General features: G+C 39.6%; 1 protein-coding gene across 1 annotated transcript in view; it reads left to right on the top strand.

Annotated features, from left to right (window-relative positions):
• The window catches only part of MYO10 (myosin X), a 146,749-nt gene extending 121,145 nt beyond the window's left edge, over positions 1–25,604 (top strand). The window contains exons 22-41 of the mRNA XM_065752864.1: positions 367–473; positions 1,342–1,551; positions 1,844–1,883; positions 2,279–3,181; positions 3,987–4,110; positions 5,078–5,321; positions 7,665–7,760; positions 10,972–11,065; positions 11,799–11,854; positions 13,871–14,013; positions 14,446–14,640; positions 15,595–15,752; positions 16,996–17,119; positions 18,293–18,590; positions 20,200–20,407; positions 20,961–21,097; positions 22,014–22,134; positions 22,895–23,347; positions 23,735–23,926; positions 24,189–25,604. Of these exons, the coding sequence (XP_065608936.1) occupies positions 367–473; positions 1,342–1,551; positions 1,844–1,883; positions 2,279–3,181; positions 3,987–4,110; positions 5,078–5,321; positions 7,665–7,760; positions 10,972–11,065; positions 11,799–11,854; positions 13,871–14,013; positions 14,446–14,640; positions 15,595–15,752; positions 16,996–17,119; positions 18,293–18,590; positions 20,200–20,407; positions 20,961–21,097; positions 22,014–22,134; positions 22,895–23,347; positions 23,735–23,926; positions 24,189–24,299 (4,014 nt within the window). The 3' untranslated portion in view covers positions 24,300–25,604. The remainder of the gene's footprint in view (positions 1–366; positions 474–1,341; positions 1,552–1,843; positions 1,884–2,278; positions 3,182–3,986; positions 4,111–5,077; positions 5,322–7,664; positions 7,761–10,971; positions 11,066–11,798; positions 11,855–13,870; positions 14,014–14,445; positions 14,641–15,594; positions 15,753–16,995; positions 17,120–18,292; positions 18,591–20,199; positions 20,408–20,960; positions 21,098–22,013; positions 22,135–22,894; positions 23,348–23,734; positions 23,927–24,188) is intronic.
• Positions 25,605–25,937: the final 333 nt, after the last annotated feature.

The raw sequence follows: 25,937 nt of genomic DNA, 5'->3' as shown, positions 1-25,937 counted from the left end.
AGGGCTTGGATTGTGTGGACCAGAAGGTCCTCTCCCCCTCTGCCATGCTACAGCATTCTGTGAAATCAAGAAGTTCACGCTAAGTCCTACAACTTTTTGGCCTAAGTTACTCTTCAGTGGGAAATCCTGGTAATGAATCTATTAATTATATTAGTGTACTCAATCTTCTCCTGCCGAAATCCAAAATCAGAAGATCATCTGCAGGTATTTTCCTTTAAAAGAAATATGTTTTGTTTTCTGTTAAGGAAATGATGTGCTTGACTCCAAATTCAGAGCTCAGGCTTACTGCTCAGAATGGCACTATGAGCACGGCTGTCCCGTGTCTGTGTCACTGTCTGCAAGTTAAGCAGATCTTCTCTTGTGTAGGTTTTTCTCCGGGAGTCCTTGGAACACAAATTAGAGAAACAGCGAGAGGTGGAAGTCACCAAGGCAGCAATGATTATCCGTGCACACATCTTAGGTTACGCAGCCCGGTAAGTGACTGGATGGGAAAGTCAGTAATAAAGCTTTTGTACAAATGGGTGGGTGTCAGGTAGTGGAAAATAAAGGAGTTTGAGTTATTTCGACAGCATGGAAGGCCGGAGGTCAGCCATCCTCATAATGGCATCGTGGTATGAAAGAAGTGGTAGAAATTGTAGCAGGATGATACCTAATGGGGCTGCCTCCAATTTATGCATATTTATCTTTGCTTTTTCATGATAAGAGAAAGAAAATAAAACTAGTCAGTTTGATTCTTTAAGAACAAACATTAGGTAAGTAATTAATGTTTCATTTGTTTACTCAGCTTCCTGCATTATGTATTAGGTGGAGTTTCTCACCCCGTCTGTTTATTTCTCTGCTTTTTCTACAAATCAGCTAAGGACAGGTTGAGGAAACTTGTTTGCATAATGTAGTCTTCTCCTTATGTTCTGACTAATATCTTACTCAAAAACTAAATTTGTTTTTTAATGACAGAGCTACCTGTGCATAGTCTCTCTTTTCAGAGATGTTGGATAGATACCTGTGTGTGTTTTCTCTGCATGTACACATGCACGTACAAGCTGTACTTGGTAGCATTTTCTTGTCAAGGGCATAAGAACATGTAAGACAGGTAATGTGCATTTCCTTAATGAAAATACAGATTCCACTGTCATGGAAATGAGGAAATCTCTTTCCTGGGGAAGAGAATGTGAATTAGAATGGAGAAACCACCACAGAAACATTAAAAATAAACTGATTTACTACTGTGCCCCATTATTGCAGGTCACTATGGCAGGACTTCTCATGATGGCTTATGAGTCCTTTGTTTCCTTATAAATTTGCTTTATTTTGTGGTGTTTTTGTCCTTCTTTTTTTTTCCAGAAAGAGATATAGAAAGGTTCTATACTACGTGGTTGTGATACAGAAGAACTACAGAGCGTTCTCAAGTAGGAGAAGGTTCCTTTGCCTGAAGAAGGCAGCCATAGTTCTTCAGAAGCAGCGGCGAGGTCAGATTGCTCGACGTGTTTTTAGGGAAAGGCTAGAGGAGAAACGGAGACAAGAAGAAGAAAGAAGAAAAGAGGAAGAAGAAAGGTGCAGTATGCTCCCTTGCATCATGCTTCATTCCATATTAAGTTTTACTCTGAATAGCCTTTCTTCCAGGTAAAGCCAAGTGATTTCAGAATTCTGTGCTTCTTTTCATTAAAAAAAAATAAATCCTGAACAATCGTGGTAGTTACATATTCACAAACATATCCTTGGTGAACTTATTTTTGGCTGTCTTTTTCTTGGGGCAGATGATTGAAAACTGAGCTATTGCCCTAGCAAAAGGCATTTGATTATCATATGTTGAGCTTGATTTGCTATTTTCTTCCCTCCCTTTTAGGGAAAGACAAAGGCAAGAGGCAGAGCGTCTTGCTCAGCAGGTAAATGATATTCTTAATACTTGCAGCCGTCCTGTTTGAGTATCTCAACCCAGCCATTAAAAAAAAGAAAATAAAAGACATTTGTGGCATTTAAACAGAACTTTAAGTTGGCAGATAAAACCAAAGGAAACTTGATACAATTGTTCACATGGGAATTTCTTGCACCTCACGCTTCATTTAATTTTTGGCAAAGACAGAACTTTCAGCATGTTCTTGAGCTTTTCAGTATCTCTGAGTAAATGTAATCACACTTTTCTTTTTCTTTCATTTTCTTTCGGATGTATGGCCAAGGATTCTCTTAAATGAATAGCATGATCAGAGTGTAGTGCTTAAGAACAACAAAATAGTCCTGTGTTAAGGACACAGTATTTTATTTTCCTCTATTTTGAATGCAGGCTGAAGAGGAGAGAAAGAAACAGGAATTGGCTGCCATTCAGAAAGCCCAGAAGGAAGTGGAGCTGAAGCAAGAGGTGGAGAGGCAGAAAGAAAGCAGGCAGGTAGAAGAAATTTTGCGTTTGGAAAAAGAAATTGAGGACCTGCAACGTGTGAAGAAGCAGCAGGAGCTGTCTTTGACTGAGGCTTCCTTACAGAGGCTGCAGCAGCTCCGAGATGAGGAACTCAGGCGGCTCGAGGATGAAGCTTGTCGAGCAGCCCAGGAGTTCCTGGAATCTCTGAACTTTGCTGAGATTGATGAATGCGTCCGAAACATTGAGAGGTCGCTCTCTGTGGGCAGTGGATATCCTGCTGATCTCACTGAACAAACTGGAAACGCCTGCGGTGAGAAGCCCAATTTTAACTTCAGCCAGCCATATCCTGAGGAGGAGGTAGATGAGGGCTTTGAAGCTGATGATGATGCATTTAAGGATTCGCCCAATCCAAGTGAGCACGGCCATTCTGATCAGAGGACCAGCGGCATCAGAACAAGCGATGATTCCTCAGAGGAGGATCCGTATATGAATGATACTGTGGTGCCAACAACTCCTGCTGCTAGCAACACCATGCTTATACCTCCTACCCATGATACAGTCAGTCTCCACAACTCTTCAAGTGGTGAATCTACTTACTGCATGCCAGAAAATGTGTCGTGTAGACCACCAGACTCTGTGGAACTTATTTCTCCAGATGGAGACTATGATTATGATCAAGATGATTACGAAGATGGTGCTATTACTTCTGGTAGCAGTGTGACCTTCTCTAATTCACACAGTAGCCAGTGGTCACCGGACTATCGATGCTCAGTGGGGACGTACAATAGCTCTGGAGCATACAGGTTTAGTTCTGAAGGAGCACAGTCTTCTGTAAGTATCATTCCTTGAATTAGCTTGATTTATGCTTTCTGATGATTTTTTTTCCATTGTACAACCAGTCAGTCACTGCAGCCATTCTTAGAAATGCTTGTATTGTAATTGTATTTGACTTCTTTACACTGTGTTTGGGCATAGTTAAGTGTTGACTGCAATTCCAGGGTGCTTCAGGGGTATGGTTCTGCCTGGTTTAGTGCAGAACTGCATTTCTTTTACGAGGATTTCAGTGCATGGCCGTGGATGGAATTCATAAGCAAAATTTGTGTGAGCGTGCCCATTTGAAATGGGAGGATTGGGTAGCATGGTGGGGAATTGATTTTGGAGAAAGCAGGTTCCGTTCTGCATGCAAGTCAGAATGGAGTTGAATAAACTGCTTGCAGAAATCCCCAAGTCGTCAGATGTATTTGAGATTACTTCAAGAGTAAATTTCAGATGATGGCAAATGGTAGAATTACTGAAGCAGACAGTTAATTGAAGAGCTCTTTCTTCCGGTGCTGCTTATTCAATTGACTGTTTACTCTCACAAATATTTTTTGGAAGAATATGATTTCTTCCACCACTCACAAAATACTTCAGTGAAACTGAGTGTCTGGGAAAGTGAAAGCATATTTCAGCAACACTGACTTCTTTAGAAGGAAAATGTTAGCAGTAAAGTATCTTCTACAGCTGAGGTAATGAAAGCCAAAGGAATTGCATCCTTTCAATACATCATAAAATGTTTTAGCTGAAGACCTCTAGACCCATCTTCTCTAAGCTCTTTCCTGAAAGATCATATTGCCTTTGTTCCTTTCCTTCATAGTTTGAAGACAGTGAAGAAGATTTTGACTCCAGGTTTGATACAGATGATGAACTTTCCTACCGGAGGGATTCAGTCTATAGCTGTGTTAGCCTGCCTTATTTCCACAGCTTTCTGTACATGAAAGGTACTGGGTGAAGCAGCATTTGTTAAACATACAAACTAATTAGAAATACTTAATAAACCTTGCAGTCTAATTCCTGTAGAGTTAAGCTGTTTTCAAAATGTTAAACAGGTTGATGGAAAAGTCTGGAGAGAACAGCTCTCAAATGAAGTTCCTTGCAGTGCTTACATCTGGCAAAGTTTTTTCTCTCTGCAAAGAAATGTTGAATTTTTTTGTCTGCCTCTGGTCCATTTTATATCTTTGCGAGCTTGTAAATAACAGAATATCAAATATTAACATAGCAAAATAGCTCGCAAAGTCAAGTTGTAACAAATTCTGAAGAAACTTGTTCCTGCTCTCAAAACCTTGTACCATGGACAGCGTTCTCTGCTGCAAACCAGTTTTACTGATTTCAGCCAACTTTCATTTGAGTTCTGAAGAATATACTGGTTTGGTTGGGTTTTTATTTTTATTTTTTGTAGATGAGGTAACAACAATGCAAGCTGTATTGTCTAATTAAACAAAATCACAGAAAGTTTACTCACAGCATTGCTACATTTTGGTATGACTGAGCTCACACTGGCATATATACCTCTTAAAATGTGGTTCAGGTCAGTTTTTCCAAGTTTTCTGATTTTGAGTTGAACATTTACCTCTTAATATCCATGAATATTGAAGAAAACTTTATTGTAATTTATTATATTTATTCTATATGTATGTATCCATATATACTGTATATTTGTATATATGTTACATTACTTTTGTACTATTATAGTTTGTAATTTTAGAGTCTTTAGATTACCAACCATATGGTAGCTTTAAGGATATGTTAAAACTAGTATCTTTGGTTTCATGACTTGCAGCAGAGGTTCAGTTCAACTGCAGCATTGTTGGTCAGCATCTTCTAGTGTTGGTTTGGTCACAGCTTCTGTTTTATAATGTAATTGTTGGTCTTAACTATATATGAACCCACATCTATCCCTTTTGCCAGGTGGCTTAATAAACACATGGAAACGACGCTGGTGTGTCCTGAAAGATGAGACCTTCCTGTGGTTTCGCTCCAAGCAGGAAGCACTTAAGCAGGGTTGGCTTCACAAAAAAGGGGGTGGATCATCTACTCTTTCCAGAAGGAACTGGAAGAAACGATGGTTTGTTCTCAGGCAGTCCAGGTTGATGTACTTCGAAAATGACAGTGAAGAAAAGCTGAAGGGATCTATTGATGTCCGAACGGCCAAGTAGGTTTATGTGTTTATATGCAACATGTCGTCCCACTAAATACTTCTTGAGAGTTATCTGGGAATACATTGAGTGCTCTGCCTTCAAATTGTACAAATGAAAACATGAATGTGTTTGATGAAGATCTTGAAAGCAAGTGTTGTCCTTATTTGGCTCTCTTTTAAGTTTGCAGAGTTCTGCAGTAAGCCAATGCCAAGTACTTGAGAAAGCTACTCCTGTAGTGAACTCATCTCTGCCTTCTCCCAGACTAGAAGCCCTGCTTAGTCTGTAATGATTCCTAAAGCAATTCAGGGCATGTTGCCATGTCTGTAGCTGGAGGCAAACGCAGAATGGAGAGGGTGGAATTAATAGGCAATGAATATATATTTAAGTTAGCGTGGGTCAAAGCTGTATGTTTGGTATACATCTATGATTTTTTTACATTTGAAATAATTAAGGTAGTTCTACATGAAAGTCTTTAAGATGTATATGTTCATTTCAACAATTTAGAATTGCTAAATCTAACAGCAATTTCTGTCTTGCTAATAAAAGTTTCTTATGCCTTAAAATTTTATGTTTTATAAAGCATGCATCAAAAAAGGTTTTCTAAGGGATAGTATTTTTACTTCTAAATGGTCAGCACGTTCTGTGACTCAGTGGATCTAATTTCAAAATGAGGGCTTGCTAATATTGGTAGTCTTGTTTCTGTATAAAGATGTGTAAACTCTCCTCTTTTCTAGAGAAAATAGAAATGGCTGTAACACTTGATTCCACTCAGCGTCTTGTAAACTGCAACTGTGCGTTTTATTTTGTATGTTTAACAGAGTACTTGAAATAAATTGAAAGTTTTGGGCCCCTCACTACAGAAAAACATTGAGGCCCTGGAGTGTGTTCAGAGAAGGGCAACAAACCTGGGAGAGGTCTGGAGCACAAGTCTTATGAGGAGCGGCTGAGGGAGCTGGGATTGTTTAGTCTGGAGAAGAGGAGGCTCAGAGGAGACCTTATTGCACTCTACCACTTCCTGAAGGGGGGTTGTGGTGAGGAAGGGGTCAGCCTCTTCTCCCTGATAAATAATAACAGGGAATGGCCACAAGTTGCGCTGGGGAAGATTTAGATTAGATTTGAGGAAAAATTTTTTCTCTGAAAGAGTGGTCAGGCACTGGAATGGCCTGCCTAGGGAGGTGGTTGAGGCACCGTCTCTAGCGCTGTTCAAGAAGCGTTTAGATGAGGTGCTAAGGGATTTGATTTAGTAGTTGGGTAGGGATAGTGATAGGAGGATGGTTGGACTAGATGATCTTGTATCTATGAATCTATATGTATCTATGTATCTTTCCAACCTAATGTATCTATGAATCTATATGTAGTTTAATTTTATATTTGTAAGTCTTGGATAAGCCTGATTCAGGCAGGACAACACAGGTAGTTTCAGTGAGCATCCTGACTTGCTCTTGTAAAGCCAGTGCACTGCTGGCTCTCAAGAAACTCTGAACTGAATTTCCTGGCACGATCTTTTTTGGTTGAAACTGAATTTGATTCTGTACTATATGCCATAACATATAGTTAGTCCTTTTTCTAATGTGTTTAAACCAAATTTTGTTGTCACTGCATTGTTCCATCAACTGTTCTGTGGGGAAGATCTTTGCTGAACATTTCTATAAAGTAGTTGTGTAACAGTTTTGAACTTAACTTGAACTTAAAGTTGAATCAATGATTTGCACGTAAAACAGCTGGAAGAAAGGGTACTTGTATTTGAAGGGATAAGTATGTTAGGAGAAAGAAACAGTAGCTTTTCTATGTAACTTTAATACTCAGTGAATATATTCCTAACAAACTATGTGAGATATATTTCACCATTTCCTTTCGGCCATTCCATTCTAATTTTATAAATACTAGTCTGCTTCACTTAAAATACGCAACAAGGAAGTACTGTCTTGGGCACTATTACAGGGAGGATGAAAGACAAATTGAGGAAAACAGAGAAGAAAATAGCATTTTGTCTATTTGTAGTCTTCAGGTGCTTTCCCTGAACCACTCCAAAAATCACAAGGTATGCAGTTGGTTCAGAAATAACCATTTCTGGATTCAGTTGTTTTTGCCTCTCTCAGAGTTTGATAATGCTTTTTCTTTAGTTTGTGTTAAAACTTTGTGTAGTCAAGTTTGTGTAATGACACTCATAATAGCTTGATTATTTGAAAACATGGCAGTTATAGTTTGGTGTATAAATACTGCCTGATATCTCAAATTAATCAGGTGCAGCAATGCTGATTGTTGTTGTTTCCAGTATCTGTGAGTCTCTCAGCACCATAGCATTTTCAAAATATGTTGTCAGTGTCTAACGCACAATCTTGTTATCTTCTTTTCAGAGAGATTGTTGATAATACAGGCAAAGAAAATGGTATTGATCTGATAATGAGTGATAGGACTTATCACTTGATAGCTGAATCTCCTGAGGATGCAAGGTATGGAAACCATCAGGCTTTTTTGTTGTGCTTTTTAGCCTGCACGCCATTCTGATTTGTGCTTGTTATTCTATTTATTTATCTATTTATTATTTATTTATACTATATATATTATTTATTATTTATTTATTTTACTATTAAGTGAAAATTTCCCTAGAACTTGGCTGCGTGCTTTCCCTGTTCTTAGAAACATTATGAAATACAAGATGAATCTACAGAAGTAGTAACCGGCTTTTAATGATTTCCTTTTGCATTATCCTGCTGTGCTTAGCTGCACAGGTTAAATCAATATTTAAGATTGCTCATAGCTACATGAAATAAAGTACCAGTTAGAGCTGAGATTTGTTCACCTAAGCAGAGCCTGAGTATTTTTCAGATAAAAGTTGCAGTGGGATCATTAGATTTTAGGATGAATGCATATTTGTGAGCAAGAGGAGCATGCAAGAGTGTTGGCCTTTATACCAATTTTAAAAAGATCTTACTTTCACTGCTGGGATCCGTATCAAATGGTAGGGGAGGGCTGCTGAATGAGGAACAAGCTTAACTTGTCAGATGAGTTCTAGTGTATATCTAATAAATAAATAAAATAAAATAATCCCTACACTATTTGTTTTGAGATAATAATATGCTTGCCTATAAAATCTAGCATTTGAATAAAGCTAACTTAGTAATCAAATGTTATTACCTGTTGTGTTGCTGCCCCAAGGCCAAAGCACAGGATGCCTATGCCAACATGACTTGAGCTAGTTTTGTTCTGAAGGCTTGAAAGTATTTTTATTTTTTTATTAGAATACCTTCTTGTATCACATTGCCCTGAATAAAAATTCAGCAACGCTTACAAGGCATTCATTGATTCATTTTTCAGCATTCTTAAAACCACACTTAAATGAGTAATTCAGCGCTTATTCTTGTGTGATGTGAGTAAATTTTAAGAGGAGAGGTTAGCTAAAGTCTCACCTTGTGTATATGCCGCAATAAAAGCTCCGTAGAGATCAATAAGGAATTGCCAGAATGAAGACTTGTGTGTGTTGTCATGAATCTTTTTCTTCTCTTTTTGTGTATCATACACGTAACACACCATCTAGATTAAACTATATTTTAGCAGTGTGTTCTGGTATTTTTTTTCACATTGATCTCAGAAAACTTTTATGTGAGAGATGTGCAAACATTTCCAGATCAGCTCAAGTCAAAGCCTTGTTAATGTTGGGCAGTTTTAAAGGTGAAATACAAAATCATTGGACTGTGTTAATTCTGGATCTGCTATTGAAAAAAAATTACTTTGCACGTGCTCTAGATGATGAACTGAGGTTGCTTTTTGTTCAAATGAAAGGAAGAAAAAAGAAAGAAACCTGAAGCACTCCCAAAAAGGAATTACTATTTCAGTCGTGATAATGGTGTACTTGATAAGTAATGTTTCAGGAGGTAGCCACTGCTTCAAGCCCCTTTTCTGTTTATGTTCCTATTCCTTGAGTTCTACTGCTCAGCTGAAAGCCATGGGATGTCCCAAGGGGGAAGAAAGTAAAAGGAGAGTAAAATCTGCCTTCTTTCTCTTTGCCAAGTGCTGTGATGGATTTATTTTTCATTGCTTAGACAAAGATTACACGATGAAATTAGGAAACCTCCGAATTGTTCTTTAAAATTGAATAATAAATTACTAACTGTGCATACAGTGCTCTGAAGGCCATTTTGTCATTTATTTGAAGGCTGATATTTAAATACATTTGCAATTCCTGAGCTTAAAGGATAAGCTGAATTTAATTTGTGGGGATTTTCAGGTAGATGAGCTTTTTGTTTCTTCAACTGATAGTTCTTTCTTTTCAGATAACTTTCTCCTCAGTTTCAGGGGTCTTCAGTGACCTTGTCTCATATAAGTAATTTTCCAATAAGTGTTAAGCACATCCTTTCTGGGCCTATCTCTGAGTCTTAGCAAAATGAATCAAAACTAAATACATTCTCATCTTTTCTCCTATGATCAGCCACTCTGAATCTTCCTTTGTACTTTGTGTTGTTCCTAATGGAAACATAACCTGTTGGAAAGGACTTGGGATGATAATGACAACCTTTTGACAGACTATACAGATTTTCTCAAGCAATTTTGACAGTTCTGTTTCCAGATGTCTACATTATGGAAAGTAGTTGGCTTCTGAATGCTGGAGTTAAGGAGGCAGCATTTCATTTTCATAGGCATCGTTCTGTGACTACAATGGCAGATTGTTTTACATTTAAAGCCATTAGTTTTGAGTTTGTTTTCTCAACCCTGATGGTGGTGAACCCTCTGCACTGAAGCGAGGACTTAGTTTTAAAGGTTGGGCTTTTGAGTCCTTTGAAAACTCAGCCTCAGGTAGTTTTCATTAGAATGGCAAATTCATATCTCAAACAGTGGCATTCAGGAACCTGCTGAACAAGTCAAGCTCTGCCCTCACATTTCTCTCAGTGGAATTGCTTAGAGCAGTTGAGCTTTATCGTATACAAATGCCAGAATGGTAGAGATTTCCCAGAAGCAGAAGGTGTGGTTGGAATTAAATCCCTCTGCAACTGCTGCTCGGCACGGAGGCCAGAGTACAGGAAACCCCTCTCCCAGATTTCCTGTTGTGGAGTGGTGCAAATTGGCTCTGGTTCAGCTGCATGGGTCCTTCCAGATGCTGGATTTTCCAGTGCTCCATTGGGAACAAAAACTGTAGAGGTAGTTTTTTAGGCTTTTTATTCTTCTCCCTCTCTGAGCTGTGGGGACTTGATGTCCTCTTGGCCTTTGCGGAGGTACTATTGTAAGTATTGTGTAAGTTGTGCTGTTAGTGTAGCAGAATTTATAATCTGAAGGTTGGATTTTCCATTGAAGTCTTTGTATGTATCTAGTAGTGGTTGGTTTGTTTTCCAGATGAAAATGTGGAATGTGTTATTGATACTTTCTTAGCACTCAGATGTTTCAGTGTGCTGAGTGCCAGTTTTCTAGAAATGCCACATCTTACACAAGGTATTTGTCCTCAGGAAGAAGGGTACCACATGAATTTGGAAGGGAGATCTGGAGGGGCTTGTTTGTATCCAGTAGTACCTGAACTGGCATAAAGCTCTGCTGCTTGTATGCGTGTTGACAAAAGGAATCTTAAGCAAGTTCAAAAACCAGCAGAACCTGCTAGATCTCTGCAGAACAAAGGTGACAAAAGGCTTGTGCACAAGGGACGTGTTTCTTACACCGCTGCCTTTCTTTCCACAGCCAGTGGTTTAGTGTTCTGAGTCAAGTCCATGCGTCCACTGAGCAAGAGATCCGAGAGATGCATGATGAGCAGGCAAACCCACAAAATGCTGTGGTAAGTCAACATCTGAAGAACTTTTCAGAGTAGATATTTTCAGAAAACAAGGGACACTGGTGGCTGCAGCTTCTGACAGTCACAACCTAAATTTCCTTCAATTAAGTGATAGCTGTGACACTGGCTAGAGGATCAATGTCATAGGCCCCATACCTGTACAACGGAAGAGTAGGATTTCCCTCCCCCTCCCTGTCATTCACCTCAATGAAATACAAGCATTGGTTTTGTTTTTTTCCTTTGGTCCAGTTCTCTGCCACCCCACAGTGTACAACTGAGTTTGAAGCTTTGCAGAGATACAGTTAATGAGCAGTTTAAAAAACAAAGAGTAAAAAAACTGAGATTACTTCTGTCCTACGTTTATCATTTTTTACAACTTCACATTTTCTGTGATAACTTTGGAAGCTACTGTCAGGCAAAGGGAAATAAAGCTTCTTCTTCCATGCCATTTATATTGGAGTGACACTTTTAGGACAAAACTTCAGGCAGATTTGGAAACATAGAAGAGGAAGAACAGTTTCTGGGCTGCCTTCAGCTTAACTGGAAATAATCTTTTGCTGAATCTGAGTCTGAGTCTTTCATTCACTTAAATGGGTAGGAGAAACTGATGCCCAAATCCGCAGCTTGCTTTGCTTGATCGAGGCTGCTGCTTCTTTCACCTGTCTCTGAGTTAACTGTTGTGAGTAATGTAACAATAAATGTCTTCCTCCTTTTCTGCCTGGATCTTTGTTTATAGGGCACACTCGATGTAGGACTGATTGATTCTGTCTGTGCTGCTGACAGTCCAGATAGGTAAGTCAGAACCATGCCACTGACTTTATTTCTTCTTCTTTCTCTAGTTAAAATCAGGTGCTTTATACTTTAGTCTATATTCTGCTGAGCAACCATGCATTCAAATGATTCATTATCATCTGCATTTTGATAGTATCAAACACTATGTTGGAACAGGAAAGGTAAGAATGGTTTTATGTGGGGGCTTCACTGACTTCACTGGCATTGCTCCATGTATGAACTGTTCAGCAGCTTTGCTACCTAGGTGTTCCAGTAGCAGAGGATTAAGTATTTCTTTCACTTACACAAGTAACTCGTCTGAAAAAGATAAGATTTTTGAGTCCTTTAGCAATGAGGGAGGCAGAAAATTCTTTTTACCATCTTTTCAGTTTATCGTCCCTTGGAAGAATTTTGTATGCTGGTTCCTAGAATAAAATTGTCTTCTGTAACAAACAAGATAATGCAGCATCAGGAAACAAGCAAAGGGGAAAAAAAACAAGCAAATAAACTGGAGTATTCTTAACTCTCAAACTGGCAACAGTGTATTGAGGGATAAAAAGTAATATGAGTTCAGATTGTGGTTCATGTTACAGGGCTGTGATTACTGGCTATGAGGTATATTATTTGCAGTGTAACAGTTCATTCCAGTCCCCTCATTGCAAATGTGTGAAACAGCTGGCTTTAAGTTCCTGCTTTCTTCTTGGCTTACCATGATCTGGATACTACAAGTAACTGTGATGCAATCACAACCCAGGCTTCCTGAGTAATAGAACACAGATGTCCAAGGCTTTCAAAATGCTGTTAGTGAGGCATGTCTCACAGTTCTGTTTTTTTTTTCTTGTAATTTTTTTGTTTTGTTTTGTTTTGTTTTTAGTTCTCTAAGAATGTAAACCAGGGATGGAAGGGTTTTCAATTAGGAAATCAATTTGACTGATGTAGGGAATAAAGTATTTCTATCTTGACTAATATGAAATCACTGCTCCAGCTAAAAAGAGAGAAGATTATCAAGGAGCTCTTAGAATCTGTATGCAGAAAGAATCCCAAGAATGTGGCTTCTGTCATTTTCTGGGAGCCTGGAAGGTTGGCTGCTGTTGATCTTAGCGTTGTTTGATAGCTCGATCTACTTTAATTTATACTTTAGCTCTGTCATTTTTCAGGTCTCCTGCTATTGCTTCTCTTTGGGAATTACATTACACAGCTTTCTAGAGTGTGCTTCACATCGCTCAATCTAAAGCTGCCTCCTCCTCACATGATCAAGAAAATTACTCTGTTCAGTTCACATCTCAGTGTGTTTCCTCATCCACCACTCCTGAATAATTTAGCACTGCAGCACTGAAGTGACTGTGACCAAAACACTGAATTCTGATCACTCCTTACACACTTCTGTCATGTTGCTGAGTGCTACCCTCAAAAAATTAATGGTAAAGGGTTAAAGCAAGTGTTTGTAGGCTGAAAAAACTGCATCTCTAATCCAGAGAACCATCAGCACAGATTGCTTGGGCTAGTTCTTCATGCTTCACTGAATGCTAGTGGAGGATTGAATAAAAGCCAAACTCTCATTAAAAATAGATTGTACTGTCTGCAAATTGGGTTGCACTGCATTAAAAATAAAAGAGTCCATGTTCACATGCTGTTTCACTATAGAGCTTTATAAATTGTAGTTGGTTTTAGGTAATGTAACTACTGAAGCAGATGTTCTAAATAAATCTGACCCTGAAATAAAGTTCTGATTAAGATCAAAAGCTGATTAAAGATTGGGGATTTTCTCACAACAGTTTTGAGATATGACAAGTTGCAATTTAATTGAAGCTCTACCACCATGCACAGCCCTGGCTCTTTGGTGTGAATCTGAAGTAGTTTTGTCTTTTTAAGTGCATGATATTTTTAGATGTAGTGCTGTTGAAATAAATGTTATAGAGATGGACGATATTTGTCTGAACACAGAATGCAAACAGTGAGTGGTGTTCATGCTGCCAGCAAGTGAGCTAGTACAGTACATTGATCGCAAAGGCTTTATGATCTTCATTTATTTTGTAGACCCAACTCCTTTGTGATTATTACCGCTAATCGTGTTCTTCACTGTAACGCTGACACACCTGAAGAGATGCATCACTGGATAACTCTGCTGCAGAGGTCAAAGGGGGACACGAGAGTGGAAGGACAGGAATTCATTGTGAGGGGTAAGAACCAGGTTGAATAAAGTCCACAAGAGCTATTAACCAAAAAGGGGATTGGTCCCTCTGTACCATTTGTGTAGTGTGCCAGCACAGCATGGTAGTGCTGGAGCTCATCTTTGTACAGCAGGGTTTATTCACAAACGATTACAGCTTAAGTCATACTCCTGATGAGCCAAGTAAGAAATCACTCTTATGAGGGCAAAATCAGTTTTGTAAGTTGATAAAAGAATTATTCTTGTTGTTTTCATATGGATATAATACAGTATTTTCATCATTGAACTGTTTGAGGATTTTACTCAAAGTTGTTCAATACATTAGCTAAACAATTCACATCATGTTTTCATTATCAGAAGTTGTAGCTGACTTCTAGCAGTTTAATTTTGTCCAACTTTGTTTTTTTAAAACAGAGTTTGATTCAGATTGTGTTTTTCACAGGGTGGCTGCACAAGGAAGTAAAAAACAACCCAAAGATGTCTTCGTTAAAACTAAAGAAGCGTTGGTTTGTTTTGACACACAATTCTTTGGACTACTACAAGAGTTCTGAAAAAAATGCTTTGAAATTGGGTACGCTGGTCCTAAACAGCCTCTGTTCAGTGGTCCCACCTGATGAAAAGATCTTCAAAGAGACGGGTAATTGTATGTTCTGGTTCAAATGTGCTTTGTTACCTCCTGTCCTACCTACCTTGTAATGCAACAAACACTGTCCAGGAATATTTTAAGTGGATTATTACAGTTGCAGTTTGATAAACAGATCAGGTTCCTAAGTCATGAGAGATTTTAGAAAGACTTACTGGGCAAAAGACAAAAGTAATAATGTACACAGCAGTCAAATTTGCTCTCACCAACATTCAGGTTATCATAGACGAGCACTGTTGCTAAGTTAGCTGGAACTCTTATGCTTTACACATCAGATACCTGAAGAAAGACAAATGAGGAGCACTTTCCTCATACATTATTCTGTATGCTGAGGAATATTGGTGGAGCAAGTATAAAGATGTGCTAACCTACGTGCTGCACCTGAGTCAGCTCCCCGCTGCATTTTCCAAACTGGTTTTCAGCTTAGATGCGCCTGCTTGCAAATGAGAAGTGACTGTTGGCAGCCCTATGTAATCTCACTGGGGTCACTGACACTTCAAAGAGGATTTTGCTAGTGAAAGGTGAAAAGATTTTCTTTAAGTGAATCTGCTTCGTAAAAGAGAAGCCTATACGATGATACAGAGAGGCAGTTGGAATTATAATGCTCTTCTTGTCATAGTTGCCACTTCATTTGTGTGAAATTAGTGACTTTTTTAGTAGAAGTACTGCTCACTCATTTCACCTGTTAGTATGTGTGCCATAGATAATGGCTTGCACAGTGGTGACCGTGTTCTTAGATGATTCTTATGCCTTTTTAAGGAGGAGAAACTCCTTAAAAAAACATATGCGTGTATTGTGGTGCTTACTTACAACTTCTTAGTCTCTGAAAAACTGCCAACGTGATCCAGAATTCATCACTCAGTGTCTGATGGGACTACACCTGTTTTCAGGTACAAGTGGCATTTTTGCAGACGCAGCTTCTGTGATTAATAACTGTTGTTGCCCTAGGCTACTGGAATGTCACTGTATATGGACGCAAACATTGCTACCGCCTCTATACAAAACTACTGAATGAAGCGACCCGCTGGTCAAGTGCCATTCAGAATGTGATCGACACAAAAGCACCAATTGACACCCCGACTCAGCAGCTAATTCAGGACATTAAGGTGGGGACCAGCAGGTGGGGGTGAGAAAAAAGGGCTGTTGAAATATTTGAAATGGGTCACTTTTTTTTTGGCTGCCTTTCAGTATGTAGTAATAAAGCAGTAGATATGAGTTTAAATCATGCGGTGACATAGATTGAAGTTGTGGAACCAGCAATATTCACTCATCTGCTAAAGGAATTTCTATTTAAACAGTATGATAACCAAGTATGAAGTGCTGTTCGGATGGGAAAAGAGGTTTGTTTGTTTTTTCCATGAAAACAGTATGAAGCTGTAGTGGTTTGTGTAGCTTACCAGGTGTTGTGTACCAGGCAGTAGAGTGCAGTGTGGGTTCATGGCTTTGCAGACCTGTTCAGCTATGTCCGCAGTGAGCAGCGTACCAGGATGTGAACTGGGCAGCTCTGGGGATTGTATTTTTTATCTTGTGTTTAAATTCTTGCTGTATGGTAGCATGGGCTAAGCAAGTCGCTGCATGATGAGAAACGTATTCAATTAATGCTTACTGCTTTATGCTGGGGGAATTGCATGCTAGCCAGAAGAGGTCTTTCTGGAGCTTTCTGCTTTCAGGGATGATGGTTCTCAGAAGAGAAACAAAAAAGTAAAAAAGGCAAGGGGGAGAACTGCTAACCTTTTCCCTTAGTGAGAGCCTCCCGCATGGAGAAGAATTATCAGGATAGTCTAAATTTCAGGACTGTGAAGGCTGTTCTTCAGAGCGGTAGAAATATGTAGAAGAAGATGGTGGTTACACATTTGTCAGACCTGGGATAAGAAAGAACAGTATTTAGATGTCAGAATGGGTGCATCAGGTTTAGAGCAGCTGTTTTTCTGGACTGTCTGGTTTATGATAGCTCCTGTAGATTACAATGTTTTGCTGCAGAAATAATTCTAAATAAAAATTGATGACCACCGTCTTGGTATAATTCCAGTCATGAAATACTGCAGTAAGACAATTATTAAATGAAAGCCCACTTCCAGAAACTGTACATGACTTTATTTTTCTCTCCTGCAGCTCTACTGTGGTTAGTTTTTAATTGCATAGATAAAGGAAGCTTTTGCAAGTACTGAGGTTAGGAGGCAGTGAGCATCCACAGCCTACAGAGTGCCGCAGCAGCCACAACTGGAGTTAGTAGCAGCTAACACTGGTTACACAGATAACGAATCTTTTCACAGGGAACCTAAAGACACAAAGCACCACACCACTGTTAATGCTGGACCCAAACCCCTGCTTCTTTTCTTACCCCAATAGGAAAACTGCCTGAATGCTGATGTGGTTGAGCAGATCTATAAGAGAAACCCTATTCTCCGTTACACTCATCACCCATTGCACTCGCCATTACTGCCACTGCCATATGGAGACATCAATCTAAACTGTAAGTTTTTCAGTCATCCTTTTCCTTATGAAAGACTGAATTAAATGAATTGTTCACAGCTGTTGATGGTTATTAATTTAATGTCCTTAAGTGGACTTATGTGTCTTACGTTGCAATTGTGTATTAAGCAAGATGTGATTCAGATCAGAAGCTTTATACCTGGGAGGTGGGTGGGAGGTTGACAGCTGATTAAAAGCTACAGTGCTTCCTGATAACTCAAATGATATCTTGCTGCTCAAATGACAAGGAGAAGTAAAACCTTAGAAGCCTTTCCCTTCTGTTTCCTTTCCTCCTCCTGTCCAGTGGCAGGGCACTGTTCTGTTCTTGTCACTCGGGCTGCTAGTCCCATGCACAGGTGCAGCACGGCTGCTCTCTGTTCCCCAAGGACAGAGAAGGCATGCTTCCTTTTGGGTAGAAGTCTTTCCAAAGTTTTCTGTATCCTAATTGGAGTTCCACAGACAGACTGATGTTTGGATATTGCCTTGGCTTGCAGTTGAGTTCTTGTTACCTCTTCTGTAATAGTATACTGGCTGGTTAGAAGCTTAACATTTGTAAGGTATGTCTGTACAGTTCTGTGCTTTGGTGGCACAGGGGTGGTGGTTCTTTTGTATATTGTGAAAACTGTGAGCCCATACTGAATAATCTGCAGTACAAGAACCAATCGCCTTCTTTTCCAGCACTTAAAAAGAGAGTTTCAGTTTCAAGGCAGAGACCCTTTCTTAATATTGTTTGGGTTTAATTGAACTTTGACTACAGTGGACAAAAATGATGCAGTGTATCTTTGTCACTTTCCATAACACACTTAGCTTTACCTTGCTTACAATCTGATTAGCTTATCACTTTCTTGTGACAGTGACAAAGCAGTGTACTCTCAGCAGTGTGGATTGCCCTGGAAAGAAGTTTCTCCATAAAAAAAACCCAACAGTCTGATCAAGCAAGACATGTATTTCAAGCTAAATTGTCAGAAATTTCAAAATGGTAGTTCATGCAATGCAGAACAAATCCCAGTAGCAGAATAGCTCATAGAATGGGTTGGCACCATGCATTTGAAATGGAAAACATCCTGCATAATAAGGGCTGTAAAATATCACTGAACAGCTCCTGTGCTGATTCTGAGTGCTCTCTCTTTCATTTCTCAGTGTAAACCTCATTCTCCCCATTTTTTGTTCGTAGTGCTGAAAGACAAAGGATACACAACTCTGCAAGATGAGGCAATCAAGATATTTAATTCTTTACAGCAGCTGGAGTCTATGTCTGATCCCATCCCTATAATTCAAGGCATTCTCCAAACAGGACATGATTTGCGACCTCTTCGAGATGAGCTCTACTGTCAGCTCATCAAGCAGACCAATAAAGTGCCTAGCCCTGGGAGCATGGGGAACCTGTATAGCTGGCAGATACTCACCTGCATGAGCTGCACATTTCTGCCAAGTCGCAGCATCCTCAAATATCTCAAGTTCCATCTCAAAAGGTGAGGAGTTTTCAACTAATGACCGAGAAGAAAGTGTCACTGTTTTTTCCCTATGACGTGTAACCATGTTTAGATGCCTTGCTGTGAGACTGCAGCGTGCAGTCACGTGTGAAACGGTTACACTAAAGAATAAATCTGAAAAAACAGTTATAAGAAAAGCGTTGGAGTTGATCTAGGTGGAATTATTCTTATTTGAAGAAGCAGGCTATCGAGCAAAAACCCACTAAACTGAATGCATAATTTCTTAATGTTGACAAAAAGTGTGGGGAGCTTTCTATCATTGTGTAGAGCTGCCTTAATGACTCACAGCCAGTATACCCAGGTCTCATTCCTAACTGTCCAAATCAACCTGCTAAGATACTGTTCATCCTTCTTACCTTAGTTTTGTAAGGTATGTATTGTGCATATAAAAGAAGACTGCAGCATTGAAAGATGTATTTGAGGTAAAAATGTCCATTTGCAAATCTACTTTAAGACATTAACAAGTGTTCAGGAAAAAAAATAAACAAAAAAAAACATTTCTGCCAGCCCAGCACGAACCAGAATATGGAGTTCCTCCTGCTCCAAAGCAGTGGGAGAACGCAAGGAGCGTGTCTTTAGGAAAGGCAGTTCATCAGCAACAAGCTGTTCTCAGTAATTTCAAGTCATGTCTGTAGTTGTGCTAGAACATGGACTGTGTAAATCACTGCTAAATATAATTATTTTTTAATTATCCTTGAGACTACGAGTTCAAGGCATATCTTTCAAACAGAGTAAGATCAGTGAAATAGTCATTCTTTTTACATAAATGTTAGAATCAGAGAAGTGAATCTGAAACTGACACAGTACTTGTCAGTTTCAACACTGTTGCCGCACGGTCATCTTAAAGCATTGCTGTCAGCCTGCAAGAATCTTCTTATGCTGTGGATATCGTGAATTTCCACAGTTGTTCATGTGCTTACCAGCTTCTCCCAGCTAATAAGGTTTAATTTGTATTTTATCGTTGGAAATATTACAAAAATGCTCTCTTCCAAGAGCTACCAAAATTCAGCAGTTTTCAGTACATTTATTAAAGTTCACTAGGAATAAATAATGTATAATATTATGGTTTATATAATAATGACAGATGAGTTCATTGAAGTTGTTGCTGAATATTCAATAATATTTGGAGAGAGTCTTCAAGAATGTCAGGGATAGAAATGAAGTGTCCTAAGTGATGCTACTGCAGATTTGAGCTGTCAGAATTCTGTTTGCTCTTTTTCTGCAGTACCTCAGTGTAGTTTTGTTTTCATTCAACTGCTGCTATTGACAAAGGGGGCGTTGATCACAAGATAATTACTGTTGTCTTGCTGGCAAATTTGGGTCACTACAGTGTTTCTGTAGTTACTGCTATGAAGGCAGTTTTGGCTTTCTGTTAGGTTTGTAGAACAAAATGACCAATGTGTGGATGTTTTCCCATAACATAAAGCACATTAGAACACTGCTCACTTTTAACAGCGAGTGAACCTTTGCGTGTGTCAGTTACATAGCATACTCAATACACGAGTGTTTATTTTGTCACTTTCATGAAAAAAGACAGTGCTTTTTCTATGTCACAGACTGGCAGCTTAAAGCAATCTGTGTCTTGCAGGGTTCGTGACCAGTTTCCGGGAACTGAAATGGAGAAATATGCACTTTTTACTTATGAATCTCTGAAGAAAACCAAATGCAGAGAGTTCGTGCCGTCACGGGATGAAATAGAAGCTCTGATCAGCAGGCAGGAAATGACATCTACAGTTTATTGTCACGGTGGTGGCTCCTGTAAGATTACAATCAACTCGCACACTACAGCTGGAGAGGTGAGAAGTGGTGACAGATCAGCAATGGCACACAACCAGTTTCTCTTTACGGGACAGTTCCAGCCAGTAGCAGTGTTCAACTTTGGAAGCATCGGAGGTTTCTCCATTGGTTGAGAGGGCACAGCACAGTCGTTCCTTTCAGGGGAGGGAAGACTTACAGCTGTCTGTACCCCACCCTATATTTCCCCCCTTGAGGGGAAAAATACAAGAAAGACTTACAACTCAGTAGAGGTGTTATTGGAATAACTTCAGTAGATTCTGGTGTGTGTAAGAGCCACGTTGCTTGCTGAAGCTGGACCACCGTAGTTGAGTTGTTGAAATACAGTGATTCTGTCTGGCCAGGTGATAGCACATACATATTCTAAAATAATAATCTTTCCTTAGGATAAAAACTGAATTGGAATTTGGCAATTATTAATAGTGACAGTGAGAATATCTGAGCAGCATTTTTAGTTTAATGGAAAACTTAACTGAATTTTCTCCTAATTGTTTGTCTTGCCTCTGTGGTGCCACCTTTCCGTGCTGCAGTTTTTCACGTGCTGTTTTTCATTAGGTGGTTGAGAAGTTAATCCGTGGTCTGGCCATGGAGGACAGCAGAAATATGTTTGCTTTGTTCGAATACAATGGAACTACTGATAAAGCAATTGAAAGCAGAACCATTGTGGCTGACATCTTGGCAAAGTTTGAAAAGTGAGTGTGCCTCGGTTTCTCTGACCTCTCTAATAAGTTGCAGTTAATACATTTCCAATGGCAGTAATGCTGAATTCTCTCTTTTCTTGCTTGTTTGTGATGACACAGCTGAATTACACACATGCCTATTTGTGGAACAAAAGCATCTTTATTTCTTTTTTCTTTTTTAAACAAATTAATGAGCTGCTTGTTAACTTGGGTTTGATTTTCCTCAGTCTTGACACCAGTAGATTAATATTTCTCATGACTGTTTCCACATTTTCCTTTCCAATACCACAAAATTTTCCACTATTACTAACATTGCAGCTGTCTCAGTTTTGGGAGAACAGAACTCCAGGTCAGTCATTGCCATTCTGAGTACTCTGCCTAACTTCACGTGGAAGTCACCACAGAACAGATCATAACATTTTTCTAACCGATGAAGTTTAAACTATCGTAGTGCTCCACTAAGAAAATGCAATTCAAGCTTACATTTTTGCTTGCCATCCTTATGCTGTGTGCCTGGCGGTCAGCTTCCTTTATCAATACAATAATGGGGAAAAAAGGATTGTCTAATGAGCAATCACATTTTTAACGGGACTTAATCATGTCACTTTTATCATCAGTTGACTGAGTCACAAATAAAAGATCGTTAAGAGAATTTGTGTTAGAAGCAGTTGACTGAGAACTGAGTCAACATTTGTAATTCCTTGATGCTGCTTTATTTTGCTCTAAGTATATATAGACCAATAGATGTCCAGATCCCAAGAGTGAGGTATACTGATGAAAAGAAGTAACTGCTGTCAGCAGTACCAGATGGATGCCAGGTGTAAGAAAGCAAAATTCAGCTGGTGCTTAGATTGTTGAGGTGTCAATTTAAAAAGGAGTTTGATTACAAAGATCTGACCTCTCTTTCCCTTTCCACGCACATGAGCAGGCTCGCTGCCACTGCTGAAGCTCGGAAGATGCACTGGAAATTCTACTTCAAGCTCTACTGCTTCCTGGACACAGAAAATGTCCCAAAAGATAGTGTGGAGTTTGCCTTCATGTTTGAGCAGGTAAGGAAACAGGTTTTGTTTTGAGGCACTTTTAAGAGAAGGAAGAAGCGAGGGATCTAGTCACCACAGGGTGTGTTGTGACTGAGTGCCTTGTTCCACTGAATGTGCTGCTCAAGCAGCAAGTGTCAGCTTATGCCAGCATAACAGATTCACCTTGAATTTCCAAAGGGTTAAATTGGTTGTGCAGAGATCCAGGACTTGAAAGAGTCTTGGTTCAGAATTGCAACCCTCATGCTACAGACCACAGTAACATATAAACATTTTATTAACTTCATTATTAATTTAAAGATGTACTGTTTTCCCTCAATGATGTTTGTTACAAAGCTGTGGTAGGGCTTTGCTCATCTGACTGAAATCATCTGTTTCACAGCCAGATTATTAAACGCAGTAAATAAAACAAGATATTCCTTTCTTCCTGGTGGATAGGTGCATAGATGACATCCCAAATAAGCATTTCGATCCTGATTGTCTCTTTATGCGTTCTTTTCCTTTTTAGTAATCCAGTTGCTCTTACACGATTGGGTTCTCAAGGAGCTGTACTAGTAACAGCAAAGTCCCCTTGAGCAAGATCATCTTGCAGTTCTTCTGGTAAACCCTGCCTTACCCAGCTCATCAAATTCACCATGAGAATTTCTCACTCCTGATTGATGTGATGGATGATTTGTTTCAGATCCAGGGTTTGCTTTGCACTAAGTCTGCTTTCTGTTTCTGTCTTCTTAGAGACTTTGTACATGAAAAGCTGTCTTTGTCCCCTTTTTAGGCTCACGAAGCAGTGATTAGAGGACACTATCCTGCTCCTGAAGAAACCCTTCAGGTCCTGGCAGCTTTGCGCCTCCAGTACCTTCAGGGAGATTACACTCTGCATACCACCGTGCCAGACCTGGAGGAAGTGTATCCCTTGCAGAAGTTGAAGTCTCGGATTACGCAGTCTACCAAAACATTCACAGCAACAGAGAAGGCTGAGAAGAAACGAGCCAGCTTTCTTGAGGGAACGCTGCGGAGGAGTTTTCGCAGTGGCTCTGTCAGCAAACAGAAGGTTGAAGAGGATCAGATGTTAGACATGTGGGTCAAAGAGGAAATCTCAGCTTCCAGGACTAGTATTATTGACAAATGGAAAAAACTGCAGAGGATGAACCAGGAGCAGGCTATGGCAAAGTACATGGCTTTGATTAAGGAATGGCCTGGATATGGGTCAACGCTGTTTGACGTAGAGGTGAGTAAAACCTCCTGAACACTCAAAATGCAGCTTATAGCATGTGTGGTGATGTCATTACAGTGCTGAAATGGTAAATACTGTGTCACAGTGCTCAGACAGCCGATACAATAAAATGGTACACATTAAAAGCATACTCCAGTTAGCATACACTGTAGATATTTAGATCCACTACTTCCCATAAAACAGGTAAGTACTTTATGAGACAGAGTGCTTTATAGGTTGCATACAGGGTTAGGGGGAGCACAGAACACTGTATTCAAAGATGGACTAGCAATATACCTCTTTTTCCTTTCTTTCAAAACGTCTCCAGACAAGAACCTCAACAGTAAGTGTGGCCTGGCTCCCTCTGTTACCTTCACTTTGAATTTACCTTCTTTCCTCTAGTGCAAAGAAGGGGGATTCCCACAAGAGCTGTGGCTTGGAGTCAGCGCTGATGCAGTTTCTGTCTACAAACGTGGGGAAGGAAGGCCTCTGGAAGTGTTTCAGTATGAGCATATCTTGTCATTCGGAGCACCGCTTGCCAACACCTACAAGATTGTGGTGGATGAGAGAGAGTTGCTTTTTGAGACGAGTGAGGTAAGAGCAAGAAGGAATTTTCTCTTACTGACGCAGTCTTCCTATTCTGATAGCAAGGCTGCTTGGTAATGAAAGATTTTTTAAAGATCCCTGTTAAGCTAAAAGGAAGACACAGTGAGATGGGTAGAAAGACTGAGTGTTTCTATTTGACAGCAAAATACTTCTGTTGAAAGCTCGACTGTTTTATGTTGTTAGTGTATAAAGGAATTCATTCACGTGGGGTTACCTCACTCAGGAGTTGTTCTTTCTGTTCGTTTGGCAGGTGGTTGACATTGCAAAGCTGATGAAAGCTTACATCAGTATGATCGTGAAAAAACGCTACAGCACCTCTCGATCAGTGAGTAGCCACGGAAGTCAGGGCAGCTCCAGGTGAAAGCAAAACCGGTTCTGCTGCACTCCGAACAGAACGTATCGCTGCTCGGCCTCAAAATGACCTGGTGATACTGATCATGTCTGTTGACAAGCTAACCAAGGGCCAGAATTTCCAAGGAAAATACCTTCCGACCTTCTTTTTAGAAAGACTGCAGGGTGAGGAGGCAAAAATCAGCTGAAACAGTCACTGGCAGTTCCACATACTGCAAGTGCTGGCTCGTTGAAAGCTTTCCAAAAGCTTTATTACCTTCAGTTGATGTAACAGATGCCTTAAGACTCGATTCGCTGCAACACAAGCAGTAATAAGTGCCTTATGACATTATCTATTGTCCTGAAATCGCTGATAAAAATCAAGGGGAATTTTTATTCTATTTTTTTGCCCTTTCAAAACACTGAAAACAAAGTTATATTCATCCGTTCTGCACTAACTTACCGGTCTGCATATACGTGGGAAGAGGGAGGGAAGAAGAGCAAGGTATAATTTTTTGGAGAGCTGCTGGCAGCCTTCCTGAGAGACGCCAACATTTTGTTTCCCCTTGCCTCCACTGATGTGCACGTTGCACATGCCTCTGTGAGCATTTGACTCATTTTATTCTGTATTTCGTAAGTCTTTCAGAGCAAAGGGAATAAGTATGTGCAATGGTGTAAACAGTCTTTCTGTACATTTTAATAGTTCAGAGTTATAGTTGCTACAGTTGTACGGTTACTTTGTAAGCAGTTTTATTAACAGGTAAATTCCCAAATTTTCTTACACTGATTTTACTATTGCAAATATGTATTACCATATAAGTAGCAGGAGTCTGCATTCTGTATCTGCTGTATTATAGAGATGTAGCTGAGAATATTTATAGACTACCCTAATACAGAAATACAGTTACCAGTTTCAGTACTCCACAACATCAGCACAAGTTTTGAATATTTTCTTGTAGAGGCACCGCTCTCTTCTAACGGTGGCCGGACTCCCATGTGTCAGAGTCATTCACAGTTGACTTGAGAATGCAGAGCTGTACGACGCATCTGCTTTAATGTAGAGTCCTCTGTTTTCCCTGGTTGCCTAATGAAGGTTCTTGACAGTACCCTGTAAATACATTGGGGAATATCAGCTCATAGTACGCTGGTTTGGGACTTTTATTTTTGTACAGAAATACTGTAATATAAGGCAAAACTTTGATCGAAGGTATCTTTTAATTCACAGAAGAAAAAAAAAGAAACCTGAAAAAATGTACTGTTATTAAAAAACGCAGCCTTTAAGGAATTATGCCTACTTACAAAAAAAGCAAGTCCAGCAATAAAGAAAATGTATGCATTGTCTTTTGTTTCCACTTAATACCAAATTGGATTTGCAGCAAACTCCTAATTTTGCCAAGCCAGGAACACAGTGTGACTGTGTATGTGCTTTTGCTTGAAAAGATGCACGTGTTTGTGCTGTGTTGAGAAGTTCCCATCTGCTCAAAATGGCCTGCTTGATCAAGATACATGTCAGTTACACAGAAACAGCAAGAGGGAAGGACTGCTGAGCAATCTCACTCCGCAGGCAGTATGCAAGTAAAGCTTTTGCTATTTGAGTAGCTGTGACGTGTTGAGAAGCTGAAGTCCCAGTTCTTTTCCTTCCTAAGTGACTTGTGGATGCCATTAGGAG

Source organism: Cyrtonyx montezumae, unplaced genomic scaffold (genome assembly GCF_038088225.1).
Source record: "Cyrtonyx montezumae isolate F1298 unplaced genomic scaffold, pur_monq_1.0 scaffold_8, whole genome shotgun sequence".
Taxonomy (NCBI): Eukaryota; Metazoa; Chordata; class Aves; order Galliformes; family Odontophoridae; genus Cyrtonyx; species Cyrtonyx montezumae.
This window is presented reverse-complemented; position numbering and strand designations above follow the sequence as displayed.